The 20,063-nt window shown below is 44.5% G+C and overlaps 1 protein-coding gene across 1 annotated transcript in view; it reads left to right on the top strand.

Annotated features, from left to right (window-relative positions):
• PARD3B (par-3 family cell polarity regulator beta) overlaps nucleotides 1-19,824 on the top strand; it is a 1,008,697-nt gene extending 988,873 nt beyond the window's left edge. The window contains exon 23 of the mRNA XM_028112243.2: nucleotides 19,307-19,824. Within this exon, the coding sequence (XP_027968044.2) occupies nucleotides 19,307-19,664 (358 nt within the window). The 3' untranslated portion in view covers nucleotides 19,665-19,824. The remainder of the gene's footprint in view (nucleotides 1-19,306) is intronic.
• Nucleotides 19,825-20,063: the final 239 nt, after the last annotated feature.

The raw sequence follows: 20,063 nt of genomic DNA, 5'->3' as shown, positions 1-20,063 counted from the left end.
GAGATGAAAATGGGAGTGGATTTAAGATATAGAAAGCAAAGGCCACAGGCTCCTTCTGGGCAGGGTCCTGCCTTGTCACCACTGTATCATCAGCCCTGCATAGTACCTGGCACATAGTAGTCATTCAACTAAATTTTTAAGGCAGACGGGCAGGGAAGGAAGGCAAAACACAAGAAAGAATTTACAACTTAGGGGGAAAAAATTCCAGACATTTCACTGTGAAGGTGTCAGGAAGGACAGTTCTCCTTTTTCAACCATACTGAGTTTAAGTGGAAATCCTCCCTTTGTCTTAAGTTTTGTGGGCTTTCTAATTGAGGCATGAGAATTCTTTCATTGAAAGCAAATTCTTTTTCAGTAATTTATATTTTTGTCATTAAGAGAACGTTTTCTACAAACAGCAGTACATAAAGCAATAGAATAATTGTGATTGAGATGCCATGGCATGTTTTTCCAAGTTTCAATTCTGAACGGTTTATTTATCCCAAAGAATTCTTTCCAAAACTCAAATTTCTCATTTTCATTACCTGCCCGGACCTTGACTTTATTTTAATACATTTAGCAATTTTTATCAGACATGAGTGACCGGAGTTTTTTCCAGACAAGCCATGAATTTTTCAAGTGTGGGATTTTCTTTCTGTCTTCTGTGGAAATGTGGAATGCTCAGTTTAAGAGCTGGTAAGGAAAAAGGAGCAGTTGAACAAAGTAAAATAAAGAGCCATCCATATCCTTGATTCCGAGGGTGGTTCATTGTGTCCATTTATAAAATCTCATGGAACTGGATGCTTGAAATGGTCGCATTTCTTTTTTTTTAATTTAAAGATTTTTATTTATTGAGAGAGAGAGAATATGGTAGAGAGAGAGCATGAGAGGGAAGGTCAGAGGGAGAAGCAGACTCCCCGCCGAGCGGGGAGCCCGATGCGGGATTCGATCCTGGGACTCCAGGGTCATGACCTGAGCCAAAGGCAGTCGCTTAACCAACTGAGCCACCCAGATGCCCCTGAAATGGTTGCATTTCTTGTATGTAAATCATATCTCAGTAAATTTGCGGGGGAAAAGAGGTGAAAAGAGAGGCCCATTTTTTCCTGGGCTAGGTCAGGGCAGAGCTCAAGCTCTCAGGAGGCCTTCCACTGCTCTGGCCCTTGCTGGTCCCTGGCAAACTCCCAACTCGCAGACAGCCCTGGGAGGCCTGGCTGCTACCAACCATACTTTCGAAGGCACAGGATAGGACCCACGCTGGTCTGGCGGCCTCATGCCGCTCCTGAGAAACAAGTCTCCACATTCTCAGGCAGTGCAACAGTCTCTTTGCCATTCAAATGAACACCGTGAGCCTCATTACCCTTTTCATAAAATCAATATGCCATAAGATGAGACGAAAATCTCACCAAGTCAGGCTCTCCAGACCTCCTTCCCCAAAGCATCTCCAAATGCAGGCCTCCCTCCCATGGTGTCTGTGAACGGAGAACATGGACAGAAAGAGAACTAACAAAGGCTGCGTGTTTCTGTGGCCGGAAGGAAGAGGAGAAGCGGCTGAAAGGGATGGAGATGATGGGGACGTCATTGTGGTATCTCCCTTTTTATTTACCCCCGTGGGTCTGAGCAGGCAGGAATTTTCCTGGCATGTGTTAGATTTATACAACTAATTGCTAATTATTCGCACACTCATTGTGGTTACCTATTGGCTAATTGGTAGAGGATGAGAGTTTGGGATCATTCACTTTCTCAGAACGGGACTAACCTAATTGCACATAGAGTTATGACATTTAGTCACAGACGCAGGCATCGAAACCTAGGGGAAGTTAGACCCAGACCAAAAACCCATCAGCCCATCAGGCACCCTCCCATATGGCATGTTTCGTCTCTTTCCCCACCTAACACCCTCTTTATTGCAGTTTAAAGAGGGAATTATTCTAGACCTTTTGCTTTGCACCTTCTCCACTCTGGAGATGTGGGACACTGTGCCAAGCTGAGGCAACATGAGCTACAAGGAAGCTTTTCCCTCCCGAGGTGGTTTCTAAAGTGAATGGCCATTCAAAGTATGTTATCCGATAGAACTTGTGCTTGTACCATTAGGTACCCTGCTCCGCACACAAACAACAGGTTAAGCATTGTTGGTCATTGGTCTCCCTCTCGATTAAGTATTCAGATATGCCTCTCTAGGCAAGATGGGAAAAAAAAAAAATCTACTAGCAAATATAACCAAAAAGTCCAAGGGTAAACTAAACTCAGACTGGTATCCTTCTCCCCATCTCTTGACTCTGCTTTCTTCTCTGCTAGCTCCATTCCCAGGCAAACTCACCCACCCTGGGGTTCCAGACAGCTGCCCAAAGCGCCACGCTTATCTTCCTGTCTTCTCAGCCACTCCCATAAGAAAGGGACTCTCACATTTCAACGTATCCAATGGAAGTCCTAGAATTGCCCCAGGTTGCTGAGATCAGATTACGTACTTAACCATAGATGATCACTGTAGCCAGTGGGGTGGAATGTTCTGATGGCCAGGCCTAAGTTACATGCCACCTCTGGAGTCATGGGTACAGTCACTCCACCTGAACCACATGGACTGGGGGTAGGCATGGTACAATTCACAAACGAACAGAATCCTATCACCAGGATAAGGGGGGGCCGATACGAAGCAGGAAAACCAGCAACTTCCCACTGTCCCAAGTGTGATAACAAGGGAAGAAGGAACGGTAGAATCAAGGATGAAAGAGGAAAGTAGAAGCTCCTGTTACACGCTCATAAAAGGAAGAAGGAGTGCTAAACCCCTAAAAAATTATCCATCAGACCAGTGCACCAAACCATTTTCTACTTCTGGATCTGCTTGTCCTCTAACCCACAGGCTCCAGGAATGCTTCCTCAAGTAAATATAATCCAGTGTTTCATCCCTCCAGATAGTCTGATATTAAAGAAAAGGACAAGAGAGATGGAGGATATTACGTCTTTTTCAAGACCATGCTTGATGGTCTTTTGGCTGCTGCCCAGCTTCCTTTGGCTTTGGGTGCATGTGTCTATAACTCACTTTATAGCTTGTGTTGATCTTTCTCAGAGACGTGGACAGCCTCCAGTCCAAGTCCTCCAGCAGCTCTCCATTGGTGACATCAGTGTGGTCACACTAATAAGTAGCAATAAGACATAAAGGATATAACCAAGACTACACAAAAAAGAACAACTGTTTAGAGAGTATATATTTCAGTGTATTTTGTTATCTTTTTTTAAAGAACATAGTCCACAAGTTTTGGGAAAGTGGTGATAACTTGCCTCATTTCCATCTGGAGAAAGCAGATTTTTAGAGAGAAAAAGGCCTATAGACATATTTGAGTATTTGGAAGACTGAGAAAAGCATGCAAAACATTATGGAATAAGGAATAAGCAATAAAAAGTTGGAGCAGAGAGAAAAATAATAATGATAATAATAGCCAATCTTTACCAATCACTTACCATGCCCAGGTAGTGCGCTAAGTGCTTTCCAGTGCTTTTTCTAACTTAACCCCTCTGAGTAGCCAGTGAGACAGGTAACCCTTACAATTCCAATTTCACACATGAAGAAACTGAGACTGTATCATAGAGGATGAGCAACTGTCCTAACATCACATGTCCATTAAGTGAAAGGCCAGAACTATAAGCACCTAACTCCCCTGCTGTTGCATCTCTTGATGCTCATAGCGGGATCTGTGTTGATGGTCAGGGCTGCTCAGCTCAAAGTTAGCTGAGACCTGAACACAGACATCCCTGGAGCTAGAAGAGATCAGGAGAGGCCCTGGCAGAAGGAGATAAGGCAGAATTGTAGGTGATTGTAGCCAGAAGACACCTAGAAGTCTATCCAGTTTGGACAAAAATTCAAGATCCCAACAAGCAGAAAGGAGCACAACCTAAAAGATGGCAGAAGACCAAAGACAAAGACTCTATCGGCATCAGGAAGGCGGCAGCAAATGAAGCCACCCAGCCTTGAACGTTAAGAGTCAGGGCTAGGGCCTCGTTCCTTGAAGGATTTTAATGGGCAGGGCACAACCTCAGGCCTGGAGAAAGTGAAGGGGTCCTACTAATACTTATGATATCTTACAACTGAACGGGGCTTTGTCGGTTACATCACGCTTTTCCACACGCCTCTAATGATTGATCTTACCCCAACCACCCTGTGGGCTTGGCATTATAATCTCTACTTTCCAGCGAAGAAAGTGAACATGGCCATTTTCCACTCAGAGCCAGTGGCCGAGCCGGAACTTGAACCCAGGAGTTTTGACTCCAAGAGCAGTGCTCTTGTTGACCATAGAGAGGCTGAGCCCACCATCACGATGGAAACCTGTTTAAGAAAGCCGGCGTCAAGACGCGTGCTTGGTCACTAGGCAACCAGCAAGGTGTCAGCTGCCGGAAGAGAAAGAGACAAGGCTGAAGCTCAAATGGGCATGGTGTTTTTTCCTCAGTCGGCAGGTCTAATGCCCACTCAGTTTAAAGAAAAGAGGACCCTTTTTTCCACCTCAGGAAGCACCAGAGAACATTCATTTACTAAATATTGCAGTGAGGGCTTATGTGCCAGGCACTGGGAAGTCAACAATGAACTCAATAATAGCACTTACCATCATGAAGGTCCGTTTATTGGGGGTCAAATAAGAAAACAGGTACTTAGTTATAGTGGTTAGCAATTCTGTAGAGGCAGAACTTTCCCAAAGCAAGCATAAAGTCTGCACTATATTCAAGATTTTCCGTGACCTTATGTAATCTTACCATATACATTTAAATCAATCATGACTTAATTTTCTAACATTACTGACATTGCTCGAGAAGTTTACAAGAGGGGCATCTGACTCAGATATAAGGGATCAGGAAGAAATGATAGCTGGAACAGGTCAGATTTGACACTTAAAAACAAGAGCGCTTCCTTGGCCTCTGAGAGTTTCTGCCCAGCATCCTGCAGGTTTTCAGCGGCCTTCTGTCATCAGAGAGCGTCAACCTCTCTCCCCGTCCCCGTCTCTCTGTCGCTCATACCCAGCTCTTCTTCCAGATTCCTCCAATGCAACAGCTCATCAGAACCCTTTGCTACAGCAGGTATCCCAAGGCACTTCCTCAGCACTGAGCCTATGTGCCCTGTCTCGTCTTTCATCTGTTTCTTTGTCCCCTCAGTTGGTTGGTAAGATCCCAGATGATAGACATCGGGCCTCATAGCTTTCTGTAGGCGCTTGATGTTCGGGGGGTTCATAGAGCACTGTCACCAACTAACGTGAAAGATGGCCCTCTGGGCTAGGTTAACGTTACGAGTTTCGTCTGTCCAGATTTAGAACTACAGAGGAACGATAAGAGGATTATTTCTTAAGTAAGCATTTGGCTTCTAAAGGCAATTCTGAGTGCCTGTCCCTGACAAATGAAATTTTCCCCTGAAGCTATTTCTTTCTACGAGAAATAGTACCCAGAGAAGAAAAAATGGATTTAAATTTAGTTATTTTCCACCATCTTGATTTTCCAGGTTATTATCTTTTTAGTGGTGGTGATGGAGGTAATTAACAATTTAATCCATTTGTTGTTGTTGATGATGATACTTTTTTTTGAATGCCCACCGAGTGTGTTCCACACTTACTTACAAGTGACTGTAAAATCGCTGAAATCCAGCAGGTATTTTTCTGTTTCTGGTTTTACCAAATTGTAGTTCACTAAACCTTACTCAACTTAATCAACTAAGCAGAGAATTCCCCAGTGAGATGTTAGGGCAGGATAAGTATGTTGTAAATAAAACAATTAAAGGGCTAGTTTACACCTCATCAACTTGCTTAACCACCTGATAACAGTTAACTGCAGATTTTCCTCATAAAATGCATGGAGCAAGGAGGTAAGTTAGAGTCCAGGTTTTCAGAAAGGGGACACGCCTCCTCTTTCTTTACCTGAGGTCTGGTATTCTCTGCCAAGGGTTTGCTCAGTCTCACCTTGTGGGCCAGGACAATAGTCTGCATAATGCCTCTCCTGGGGAGCGTAAATTCCGATCCAGAAATCCCATTAGGCAAGGCAAGTTTCTCTTCATACCTATAACCTTTGAGATACCAGCGTCACATAAGATCTGAGATTCTTTTTACCCCAACTTTCCTCCAGTATGCTTTCACTCGTATCATTGCCCTCTCTTCTGTGAGAAGAAAAGCACATATTGCTTTACAGATGGAGAAACCAAGGCACAGATAAGTGAAGAAGTCCAGCCAGGGTCACAGGCAGAGGTCAGGCTGAAATGCAGCACTGTGACCTCGAGTCAGTTTGGACTGGAGCCTGTGTGGTTTCCTGGAAGGGTCCTGAAATTATAACCCCGGGTGACTCACTGGGGGGCACCTATTCATTTTACAGAGTTGAAGATAAGGTCTAGGAAAGTAAAATGACTTGTTTGAAACCCCCTGGGATATGACCCAGTCTTTGCTGTTCCGACCCGGGGCCCCTTCTCCACACTGCAGCTGTCTCTTGCACAGAGGTCTTTTTTTTTTTTTTAAGATTTTATTTATTCATTTGAGATAGAGAGCATGAGCAGGGGAGAGGCAGAGGGAGAGAGAGAGAGCATGAGCAGGGGAGAGGCAGAGGCAGAGGCAGAGGGAGAGGGAGAAGCAGGCTCCCCGCTGAGCCAGGAGCCAGACGTGGGGCTCCATCCCAGGACCCTGGGATCATGACCTGAGCCGTAGGCAGATGCTTAACCATCTGAGCCACCCAGGCGGCCCTCTTGCACAGAGGTCTTGATGGAGAACTTATTTACAGGTGGACCCGGTATGGTACTAGACGTGTCAGTGTACTTCCCAGGACACTTTCGCTCTTTAAAGTGGGGAATTTGGATAACATACACATGTCAACTGGAGGCTGTGACCCAAACGCGGCGATGCAGAAATGGGGGTGGGGGCACAGCCCTAATAGCTATAGGGGCAGGTGGGAGCCTTCAAGGAGAGAAGCATGCAGGAGGAGAAACTGAGGGGGACTAAGCCCTACCTCCAGGGGTGGCTCCAGCTGAGTATCATCTTAAAGGAAGGCAAGGCCTGAGTTTAAAGAAAAACAGGAAAGCTGAATATTTATGTGAAAGCCCTCAATGTTCCAATGTCAGCAACTAGCTGAATTTTTTAAAAATATTTGAGCTTCTCTCTCTCTCCACGTATATATATATGCTATACAAGAATATTGAACATATATAGTGACTATATATGAATATATGTGGTCTGTGTATATATGTTCATATTTATATATTCATATAGGTATATATTCATTGTAATAACTTTTAAGTTGCAATGTCTGATGGAGGGTTTCCTGCACCGATGCGTATTAATATGGAGTGGGACACAGAGGGTCCCTTCGCAGTCCGTCATAAATTTTAGATTTGCTTACAAATTTACTTGCTCATTCTAGGCCTGGACAGTTATCTTAAACTCCCTATAGAAGATGCAGTTTTCTTTCTTGTAAAAACGACTGAGTGTGACTTCAAACTCAACAGGTATTGAGGACTTAGTGTAATTGGTCTGTTTGTTCTTACTCAGTTTCTGCAAGGGGGGAAAGGAGGTCCTGCTATCCCCAGTTCACGTGTGAGGTCATTGAGGTTCAGGAGAAGGCAAGGCACCTGGATTGTATTTCTATGAGGTGCCTTGCCAGGTCCAAGCCCAATCTCTTTCTCGGTCTCAGCGTCTCTGCTCCCCCCGCGACCCTGAAGTGCATCCTGAGAGCGCCTCCCACCCTCACAGGTGAGTGGGATCTAGTTCCAAAAAGGCTGGCAGCCTGAAGTCTTAAAAAGTCCAAACAGCAAAGATTGAGCCTGGAATCCCATCCCTCCCCAAGTTCAAAAACAAGCTGGTGTGGGGCAAATGGTAAATAACATTTTATTTGGTAATGGCTCTTTAGTTTTAAATCACTTCGGCATTTACTTTTAATTAATTTCTTTAAATTAGACAACTCAAACATGTAAATATTTGCTTTTCTATGATAAGCTTTTATTTAAATTATTAAAGCTTCGGCTTCGTGACTGGTTGTAAGAAATGAGGTTGCCACCGGGCTGATAATAGAATGCATGTGCTAAAACGGGGAAATCACTTCATTTGGCACATATGCTGGCACCAAATACGGCTGAGAGCGAGGCAGCACTCAGAGAAATAGGAGCCAGGGTAAATTTACAGTTTTCTTCAGATTGCTCAAGGAATAAATCAATAAATCAGGGAGTTAGAGAACAAATGTAGGATGAAATAACATCTGAAGGAGCTCACTCACAATAAAAGCTTATCTTGCTCCGTCTTTTTTAAAAGCACTCATCAACGGCTCTGGACCCACATACTAGTTCACTAAAAGGAGTGGAGGCGGGGGAGTGGGAGGGGGCTTGTGGAAGGGTTCAGGACAATAACTGTACAAGAACACTGGAGACAAAAGAAGAGGAAGAAGAAGATGATGATGATGATGATGATGAAGACGGAGTCATGATGAGAGCAGAGCAATTTCATGGCCCCAATCAGTGTGAGCTATGATAAGCCTTGATTTGCTAGCTGCCCAATTTTACCAGCATCAAAGGCAAGCATGGAACCCGCAGAAGCTGGGCTGACAGTCAGGCTATGCTACGGCAAAAAGAGAAATAACAAAGAATGCTCGGATTTCAATAAAAGGAGATTTGAAAGTAAAAGGCTTGTAATGACATTAATAACCAGTCTTTACCAGCCCTGTAATGATCAATCAGAGGATGAAGAGACCAAGGCCAGCCAGGCGAGCTTAGCGCTAGTCATTGGCACCTGAGACTCTCTTAATAACTTTTATTATTTGTTGAAAATCATTTCGACAATACAGTTCAGCAACCTTTGTGCTATAAATCCATTTCGTCTGCAAAAATGAAAGCTGAATAGAATGTGATATTATAGAGAACTATCATGCTGGTGCCATCTCCAAAGCTCTCTGCCAAATAATGAGCTGGATTCCAGACAGGCAAACTGAATGGGGGCCAAGGGCTGAGCCGCCTGCGTGCCCAACAGGCCCAGCCTCGGGCTCTGGCACCTGCTTAGCACAGAACAGGAGATGAAGGCCCAGAATTACCCTCCACACTTCGGTGAAAATTGTCATGAGGTGCTTCAACTCCACATCAGAATTGCTACAGAGAGGCCAAAAGCGCTTCCACTGATGACCTGGTGGAAATTGGAGAACGGGCCCGTAGCCTTGGTGCTGGGCATCAGGGAGATGGTGAGACTATAAATTTCCAAAATATACCCAAGTACAACTGTGGCTGAATCCATTACCAAAATCCAGCCTCCCCCCTGTGTGGAGCTCTGGGACCAGGCTGTACCTCCTTTGGTGTGCCCTCTCCAACGGAGGGTGGGACCAAGAAGTTCAGGTCACTACTGAGAGCAGGATGAGGGAAGCCCTTTTCACAGGAAGCCTGTACGGAGATGAAATCAAGGCAGTATGTGGAGGGGCTGAGCTCCAATTCTTCCTACCCAAAAGCAAACCCAGCTCTCCTCATCTTTATGTTGGTCCCTGGTCCATTTGTTGCTTCACCTACCTTATAAATTAAACACTAATACTAACATACTCATTTCTTTTTTTTAATTTTACTTTATTATGTTACTTTAATCACCATACATTACATCATTAGTTTCCGATGTAGTGTTCCATGATTCATTGTTTGCGTATAACACCCAGTGCTCCATGCAGAATGTGCCCTCCTTAATACCCATCACCAGGCTAACCCATCCCCCCACCCCCCCCTCTAGAACCCTCAGTTTGTTTCTCAGAGTCCATAGTCTCTCATGGTTCGTCTCCCCCTCCGATTTCCCCCCTTCATTTTTCCCTTCCTATTATCTTCTTTTTTTTTAACATATAATGTATTATTTGTTTCAGAGGTACAGGTCTGTGATTCAACAGTCTTACCCATATCACAGTGCTCACCGTAGCACATACCCTCCCCAGTGTCCATCACCCAGCCACCCCATCCCTCCCACCCCCCACCACTCCAGCAACCCTCAGTTTGTTTCCTGAGATTAAGAATTCCTCATATCAGTGAGATCATATGATACATGTCTTTCTCTGACTGACTTATTTCGCTCAGCATAATACCCTCTAGTTCCATCCATGTCATTGCAAATGGCAATATTCCGGGGGGGGGGGGTTGATGGCTGCATAATATTCCACTGTGTGTGTGTGTGTGTGTGTATATATATATATATATATATATATATATATATACCACATCTTCTTTATCCATTCATCTGTTGATGGACATCTTGATTCTTTCCATAGTTTGGCTATTGTGGACATCACTGCTATAAACATTGGGGTGCACATACCCCTTCGGATCACTACATTTGTATCTTTGGGGTAAATACCCAGGAGTGCAATTGCTGGGTCGTATGGTAGCTCTATGTTCAACTGTTTGAGGAACCTCCATACTGTTTTCCAGAGTGGTTGCACCAGCTTGCATTCCCACCAACAGTGTAGGAGGGTTCCCCTTTCTCCACATCCCCGCCAACATCTGTCGTTTCCTGACTTGTTAATTAGGGAAATCTAAAACAAAACCTCAATGAGATACCACCTCACACCAGTCAGAATGGCTAACATGCTCATTTCTTAAGGCAGAAAGCGAACCCAGAGTTTTATGTAATATGTTATATAAGCCTCACTTAGTCTTATAAATTTGGGAGAAAAGACTACCTGATGTTAAGGGGGGGGGGAAGCTTACAGCAGACCTCATATTCAGGTACAAGTGAAAAATTCTTCCCCGGTGTCAGGATTTACATTTGAGAGTATCCTGTCCAAAAAATGCAAATGATCACGCAGTCCCCAAAAGAAAACTAATCTCGCCCGCCTTTACAAACTGTGCCATGTTTTCATTTGAGAGTCAGTACGATGTGCTCCAAATTGCTTCAGAGTTGGTGGCAACTGGCTTGATGTTCACAAAATCCAACTGTCCTTTGGATTCACGTGCACCTGGCTCAACGACAGTGAACTGCTCTTTGGTGAGGCTGGCCCCCAGCTCCGCCTGCCGGTCTGCTCACCCTAACATATTATTGCTTGCCCTAACGTACTATTGCTCATCCAGCTGCAAGGAGCTCTGAGCTGAGAGTAAGGTTGAGCAGTAAGAATGGACAGCCAAGAACATTTAAGAGAGCATTTCTAGAACCCAGTGTCTGGCAGGAGAGGGTATGACAGGGAGGGGGTCTCCATTTCTTGGTATAGCTGACTGTGTAGATTGTCATTCTCCAAAGGGGCCACTGGAGGGGCAGCGGATGTGGAGAGAGGTAATTTTTTACTTTTGCACCCGGAAGGTTTGAGGTGCCTAAGGAGCCTCCAAGTGGAGTCATGCCACCCCATCCCCCAGGTAATTCACGTCACTCCCCTGCTCCAAATCCTACTGAATGAAAATCACACTCCTCACCCTCCCCACACCACCTCTGGTATTATGATCCTCCATGACGAGGCTCCAAACAGCCTCTCCACACTCAGCTACTTCTTACTCACCCATGGTTCCCCAGGCAGTGTCAGCAGAATGTGTGATTCCTCTCACCTGCCTCCACTGGGCACACTGTGAGCAGTGAGGAGCAAGAGAGGTTAGAGACTGCCCGGGCTAGCTTAGTGGTTAAGCATGCAGCCTCTGGGTCGGTCTGCCTGGCCTTGAATCTGGGCCCTGCTACTTCCTGTGTGACTTGGGTCAAGTTACTTAACCTCTCTGTTCTTTAGTTGCCTCATCGGCAAACCAGGGATGATAATAGTACCTACCTTGTAGAGCTGTTGAAAGGAACGAACACATTAACGTGGAGGAAATGCTGGGACAGAATCTGGCCCGCTGGAGGCCTTCAGGAAAATGCTCCAGGGGCTTCAGATCTCTGTGATTCTAAATCAAGCTTCTGAAGCTTATTCCTGAGCTCATCAAGGACGGTAGGAGCACCCTTCTCAGCACTTACATTTCTGCTTCTGAATTGCAGGGGAGGAGAATTGCAGTGGCAGGATTCTCTGCGGTCTTAATAAAATGATATAGAAAGAAGCCCACCCCCCCACCCCCCCTCCCCCCCCCACACACACACCACGAACGTGGAAGTATTTAAAACTCCTTTACTGTGGTTCTTGCCCTTAGTGAAGAGGGATTCTGGTGATCTAAGAGGGATTCTGATGATCTAAGATCTAAGAAATAGGTGGTTTATACCCAAAGTCTTCCTACTGACCAGGCTTTAGAAATCAATGGCAGAGGGACAGGGGGCAGGCGAAGATGTGTCAGTGATATGAATATATGACTAGCTTCAGATAAGATACATGAATATCTTATCCAAAAATTGCATGTATGACTCTGAAAATAGATATGATCTAAATTGATCAAGAGAAAGCAGCCCTCGTGAACAATGTGCTTTTCCCCTAGAATGTCCTTTGTCCGGGCAGAAACTGTGGACAAGAAGCTGCATAGTGCTTCTCCTAAGGGACAGGCGAAACTGTCTTTAGAATTCTGGACCCTACACTCTTGAACCTGTTGGCCCTCCAAATCTGACCTTGAAATTGTCTCTTGCATGACAATTGGACGAAATCCTCAGTGTTTGATAATGAAATTCGGAGACTACCATTAAAATAGAGAGAGATGATTTGAGTGGCCTAACAAGTTATGATGATTTGTTCCTTTGGTTGCCATTCTCTTTAGATAAAACCTCTTTGGTGGTTAAAAAGACCACAGGGTGATTATATGCAGCTATTGCTCAGATGGATTTCATGACGTTTTTGTGGCCACTCACAACAGTCTGGCTTTCCACGGGATTCCTTCGCCTCCTATACTTTCATGCGGCCCTTCCTGATTGTCCTCAGCACCCACTAGAAACCTCACACCCCCTCATAAAGGAAATTATTTGGGCAGGACCGTTTTTAGGGAATACCTCCCACTATCTGGTAGGATGAAACACTCTTAGGGACCCTTTTCCAGATAACATCTGCTACAGGTTTCCATCAGATCCCATCTTCATGGTGCATGCATTTGGGAAATAGCTAAAATCTTGTGTTTGCAGTCATTGTTGAAAAATGCACCAAAAAGGCATTAAATGTGGGCGATCGAAATTACTGTCTTAAACTGTTTTAGACATGTCTTCTGAGCCCTGAGTCATTATCATTCCACCTTCATTTTCTTCGCAAACATGTCCTTGGTGTTAACCAGGGCCAAAAGCGTCCACTGACCCTTCGATTCCCACTCCAGTTCTTAACAAAGAGTAAGAGCCCTCTCCTCATAACGCAATGGGAAATGTGAGTGATGAAAAGGAGATTTTTTCCCCCAAAATCATTTCTACAACACCGGCCGTCAAATGATCGTTATATTTTATGATTCTGTGAAATCTGCAGAAATCAAAGCTATGTAACACACATCGCAGAGGGCTCTGCTAATCCTAGCCGACCACATTCATGCCAGAATGAAGGGTGAGGGGCTGGTAACTAGAAACCTGATACTGAAGGAATTCCAAACACAGACTAAAAGCATCTCTGGCTACATCACATGGGCAACTCAAGTGCCTACGAGTGTATTAGTTTGTGCTGATTTCCTTTTAGCTTTACCATATTTGTAGAAGAACTACAGAACAAAGCCTCAGCATCAGCTCAGCTGCTAAATAATGCATGCGTGGCATGCTTAAGAGGAGAATGGCTTTGCCAGATGTCGACTTTCTGCCAAGGGGTACAAGTACCTCTCGGAGCACCCGGAGTTCCACATCATATTACTTCCTCCCATGTGAACCCCAAATTTGGGCACAGCCACTATTACCAAAAAAGGAAATCCACAGAGGTTACGTTGGAAAAGTTAAGAAATTGTCTTTGTGTTAGCTGCTAATAGCATGCGTGGTATTTTACAGAAATTAAGAGGAACAAGATTCTGCCTTTTGGAAGCTTCTCCTTGAGTGAGAAATCCCATGCTTATGGCAAAGGTGGACGTACTCACCTCTTCTCATAAATTCTTTATGACTTTCACACTTTTTACTGCTTACCTTATTTTTATGCCTGTTAAACGTATCCCTTCTCGAAGCAGACTCTCTTCTGGTCACTAAATGTGTCTCAAGCTCAGTTGTTGTTTCTCCCTGTTGTTCTTCAACCTCACCTGCCCTTCCTTCTCCTAAAAGGAGCTCACTGGATGAGAGACAGTGATGGTTCTTAAGCTCAGCATTGAGACACATATGTGAATTATGATCAGCTCTGTATTGCAGGGATTCATTACTGATACTTGAACTGAAGGTTGCAAGTAATTTATTTTGATAAATTACAACAGACTTGAGTTTCTCCCTCAATAAAGTTGCTCCCACTCACTTGAATCCCCTTGTTCTTTCTTGAGTGGGAGGGAAGGGCGTTGCATTCCCACAGGTGGTAGGGAAGTTTGCCTAATCCTAGCTTCTGCCTCTCTGGAGCTCGAGCGGCTTATATGAAAGTCATCCATCATGTGTATTCTGGTAAAGAGAAGTTTGGGAAGTGCTGTGACAGATGGGAACTGGACATCACCTCTACCTCTGGTTCGTGTTCATCAATCCTCAAGTCCAGGCTTGAAACTGGTGATTGCACCTAATGTCACCTTTGACATTATCTCCCTAAGGCCTTTATTTGAGATCCTGTGTACTGTATTTTTAATGGCATACATTACAGTGTTCCTAGATTATTGTGTTTATGACAGAAACAAAGAAAATTTCTTTGCCGGATGATAATAAACACAGTCTTTACCTGATTCTTGAATAAATACACTTAACCTGTACTACTTCGTCATGTTGACCTCACTGGCAAGTCAAGGCAATTAAATGGGAGCCCAAGATTTATTAAGCACGTACGATGTTTCAAGTACTATATAAGACAATGGAGTATACTTTTGTTCTTGGCAAACAAGACAAATATAAGAACCCGTGCCCTGATAAAGTTTATAGTCATTCCGTGTTGGACTCAATCCAACCCTTTTTTTCAGCCCACCATCTTTTTCTCCATCCCTCTTTCCTTCTTTAAAAATTAGAGACCATGTAATGTACATGTAATGTACAACATGATGACTACAGCTAACCCTGCCATATGATATAAGGTAGCTTATTAAGATTGTAAATCTTAAGAGTTCTTATCACAAGGAGAATTTTTTTCCCTTTATTCTTCTTTCTTTTCTTCTCGCCATGTCTATATGAGAAGATGGATGTTAGCTGAAACTACTGCGGTAATCATTTCACAATAGCTGTAAATCAAACCATCATGCTGTACACCTTAAACTTACAAAGTGAGGTATGTCAATTATTTCTCAATTAAACAGGGAGGAAGAACTAGAAACCAGTCTTACCCCGACCTTTGCCAATCTCTGGCTCTCAGTGAGAGTCGGCTACCTCCTTTTATTTTTTTACTCACTGACCTACTTCTACCCCTTCCACGCTTCTGAACATCTGTGGTTATTGTGCATGTTTGTGGGTTTTCTCTTTCCTTTAACCCTCTTTAACAAATTCAACACACGTTTATGGAGCACCTAGGATGTGCAAATCCATGTGCTAAGCTCAGGGAGATCACTAGATATATAAGACTCAGTTCCTTCAAGATGTTTGTGCTCTAGTTCAGTATGTAACTAGTCTTTCACCCACGTGAGGTGAGAATGACCTACTGTGGTGAATGCAGAAAAAAAGAGATTTTTCTTTTGTAATCGAGGAGGGAGGTGGCGGGGAGAGCAGGGGCAGATCGGAGGATTCACAATTGCTCATGGCCTGTCTTCTATTCCAGTAAGTATAGCCACCTCATTCCCAGCTAAAAGGTTTTGCCAGTGACTCAGTCTTTCCAATACTGAGCCCTTTCCCTACACAGGATTGCCTTAGCAAATGTAGAAGCTTGCCTTCCATCCTTCCATAGAGTGAAGACTGTTGGTACCTGGGGGCTGGCTATCTGACCTGCTTAGCCTCTGATTTTCAGCCCCTGTTTTGCTCAGTGAAAAATAGTGACATACTGAGCTGGCAAAAAGAAGAGAATCTCATGTAAAGAAAGTGATTGTTATTGTTTCTTCACATATCAACACCATACAACCTTGTCATGTTTAAGCTTAAAGGTTAGCAATCATTATTGCATGCATCTGCACCTATGTGGTTGGAAACCACATAACTGAGAGAGTTCCTATGAGTTTTCCAAGGAAAAGCTGAAGCCTTTTGGCCTCCAGAAATGAGCCTAATCAAGAATAAAATAGGAAAAAGAGTAAACCGTAAAAAATGTGGAAAAAAACACAAAATTTTAAAAGTAAAGATATTTTCATGATCACCTCCTCAGAGAGGTATATAAAGAAAGCAAATACAGACTCGTTCCTTCTTCTGTAGGTAAATATGGTTCCTGAGTGAGATGTTTCAATTGAAAGTATTTTTAAGAAAATTAGTAATACATACAAATAAAACTCACGAGGTCACCTGCAAAATGAGGGGTCTGGAAGTGTCGATACATTTGCTGTCTGGGTCCTTGTTTTCATCATAGTCTCTGGAGGAAGCTGCCCCTGGATTTCTCAGGGTTGGCCGGTAACGTGCAACACCGGTCGCCATGATAAGCATTTCTTAGGCCTCAGAATGGACTGGTTTTTGTGCTTTCCTACAAACACTAAACTTCACCCAAATATACAAAAGGGAAACTCAAGATCAACAAAGCTAAAATTTCAGCTCCTTATTCTTTCTATATCCTAACAAGTTAATGAGGAGGGCTTTATTTTTTTCCTGTTTAAAAATCATTCTTTTGTGTGTGTGTGTCTGTGTGTCTCTGTCACGGTGTCTGTGCGCACACACGCACACAATATTCACCAGCCCTTAGAAGTTGCTCTGGCAGAAGTCTATAGGAAATGCTCAGTTTTGAGGAAAAAGTTATTATAAACAACCATAGCGGCCCCCCCCATCAAAGAAGGAAAATTCTTCTAGCACTCTTTGAACCTTAAACAGTGTTTTTATAGGCCAGTTCATTGTTTTTCTTCACTATGAAAAATTAAAAACAATAACTGTTTTGATGAGTTCTCCGGGAAAAGACAGTTTCCATGATTTCATTTCTTGACAAAGAACAGCTACCTCACTTGGTTTCTGCCACATGTAAGCAAACTCCCAGCCATAAAACCTCCCGTCAGAGGAAGGGATATGGGTCCACAGAACTCTCAGGAGTTCTTCCCCATCTGCCCAGGGGAAGAAGCCTGCCTACCCCTTGCTGGGAGAGGTGGATGAGTCACAGGGGTGAGGTGTGGGAGAAGAGATAACAACTGCCCCCCTGCCCACCCCTGTGCTGTCACAGCAACATTCAGGGTGGATTCTGCCCCGTCACCACTTGATCTGGGTTGTCTCTTCAAAAATAAAAAAAATAAAAATAAAAAAACAAGGTGTGCCTGTCTTTTATAATGTTCTGTTTTAAAGGAGAGAAATCTCCGTGGAGAGCACAGGACCCTAAAAGTCCAAGGCCTGGAATTCCTCCTTTCTCTCTTTCCATTTTAAACAGGAAACAATCCCGCTAAGAGGGTCCGGAGGGAGCATTGGTTGTATGTTCATTTTAAGGCAGATAATGTTTGTGTGTTGCAAATGTCAGTGATTTATCCCAAGGGCTTAAAATGAGTGCAGAAAAACCACATGTTTCACTTCATGCAGAGAAATAGCTTCAGTAGGTTTCGAGAGAAAGCACAGGTTTAGGATATTTTTTTAAGTGTTTCGGAAATCTCTAACATGAACCGAAAGGAAATAGAAATGAGGCGGGGGGCTTAAAATATTTTACGACAAAAGATATAATGAATGCTGGAAGTTTTCTAAGTCAAAAATAAAATTCTAAAGGAAAGGGAAGATGTAACCCTGATCCTTTATTGCCCAGGGCTGGAGTGACAGATTATGCATTTGTGCTGTATTTGTCATGGGCAATTTAAAATAGACCAAAGCAAACTGCACTGAATAATAGCAGTTGATGCTATAATAACTTGTACACAAACAATTTAATTTTTTTATCTGAAAACTCTAACTAAATTACCCCAAGCTCAAGGATCTTTCATTATTATACATAGCCAAATTAAGACATCAAAAAGGAGAGAGTGCTATTGTTCATCATTATGAATGTGTTCACATGCTACTTTCCACATGCACCGGAGCTTGGAGCCTGTCAAACCTTCATTGATTTGGGGAACTTACAGAGCTGTTTTAACATCAAACTCTGCAGATTACAGGGTGATTCTGACCCTCATTGACAGTGCTTGATTAACCGCAGACACTGTATTCTTACAGCTCTGTCATTTCTTTCAAGTGTTCTCCCAATTTGTACTCTGGCATTGAAGAGCTTTTCATTAATTATTATTGTTGCTTTTTTTTTCCCTTTAAAAAATTTATAAAAGGGAGAGTAGTAGAAAATGGGAAGGATCCGGCGAATATGCACACAGAAGGTTTATGGGATTTTAAGAGCTGCAAACAGAACTCATCTGTTTAACCCCAGGCTAGATAAGATGCAGTCATCTGTACGTTGTTTAAAGACGTATTGCTTCTGTTATAGCAAACAGATCAGAGGATGCTTGTTGTCTTAGTAGAGAGATCCAGACAGGGTCACTTTCTGTGAGTGTTTCTTCTTGCCCTGGGCCGTTCTGCGTGCCTACTCATTACACAGCGCAGCTTCCAGCTGGCTCGGCTCTTCCCTCTCTGCTCCTGGCCTGGTGGTGCTTCTTGGCTTGCTGATAGAATTGCTTTAGATCAAGTCCTAGGTGGATAATTCCCAGATCTGGGTTACGACTTTTTCTAGGAACTGTAGAGAGGGGAGGGCACCTGGGGAATGTGACAGAAGCTAACCAGAGTTAGACCAAGACCGTGGCCCATGTCAACAGCACCCCACAGACCGAGCAGAGAAGTGAGGACAGTCCACGGGACCTTTATAACTCTGAATAACCTGTACACTTCTACCACCATGTCTATGACAGGCTTCCGTCATCGGAGGGAAGAGTAGAGGAGGGGTCAAATCATTCCAGCTTTAGGAAAGCCCAAGTCTGCCTTCCTTAGAAAACCAGTTTAGCCACTATACTGAAGGCCAACGCACGGTGGTATAAACTAGGTAGAAGTAGATTTCTCTCTCCAGCACCAATCTGAGTATAAGCAGTCCTGGCTGACAGGTGGCTCCGTGGTATCAAGGACTTGGGCCCTTGCCCTCTTGTTGTTCGACCTTCCTCAGCATGTGGCTTCCTCTGTGCGGTTTAAAACGGCTACTCCGATGGCCAACAGGAAGGAGAGGGGAAGAAGAAAAATCACCCTCCTCTTTTCAAGGGTGCACATCGTTTCTATTCACACCCCACGGGCCAGACCTAGTCTTTGACCACACCAAACTACACGGGAGGCTGAGGGGTGGGGTCTTCAGCTGGGCAGCCAGCTTAGTAGCTACTGATATGTGTCTGTTCTTCTCTTTCCAGGGGAGGACCCGCTGATCCTATAGACTATCTGACGGCAACACCTCGAGCGCTCTACAAGGAAAGGGAGCTCCCATATTACCCAGGGGCTCATCCCGTGCATCCTCCCAAGGGGAGCTACCCCCGCCCCCCGGATCTGAGGGTTGCAGACCTCCGGTATCCTCAGTATTACCCTCCTCCGCCAGCCCCCCAGCATAAAGGACCCTTCCGACAAGATGTCCCACCTTCCCCTCCTCAGCACCACAGAGTGCCAGCCTATCAGGAAATGGGTAGACCAGGGCCCCGCGGGGGCAGCCCAGACCGGTACCCCTACCGACCCCAGGATCCCAGGCAGAAGAACCCCATGACTGCCGCCGTGTAGCTGAATACCACCAAGCTCAGCCCAGCCCAGAAAGGGAGACGGGTGACATCACCTTTGCCCTTCCTAGATTTTCAGGCCTTCCTCCTGTTCAGAATTCTCCATGGTATAGATGGGTTTTTCTCACTGAGGTTGCAACACTGGACTGCTGACCAGAAGGGAAAAGGAGGGGACAGGGGGGCAGGGGGGTCGCAAGGAAGAGAGAGGACATGGTCATGAAGGCAGTACTGCCGGAGATTTGAAGTACGTTTGGAATAGTTCAGTCCAGGGAGAGTGGACGGGCAGACAACAATGGAGACACCGCACCTGGGGCCTCCCTGGTGCACACGAGCCTCATCGAATCGGCGGTGCGGAGGCCATCTCAGAGGCTCAGCCTCGGCCCCCTTACGAAAGCTGTTAAGT

This window comes from Eumetopias jubatus, unplaced genomic scaffold, assembly GCF_037043125.1.
Source record: "Eumetopias jubatus isolate StellerSeaLion01/CBP00866 unplaced genomic scaffold, mEumJub1_p1.0 scaffold_3, whole genome shotgun sequence".
Lineage (NCBI taxonomy): Eukaryota > Metazoa > Chordata > Mammalia > Carnivora > Otariidae > Eumetopias > Eumetopias jubatus.
The sequence above is the reverse complement of the archived record's forward strand: the minus strand, read 5'-3'. Positions and strand labels throughout refer to the sequence as shown.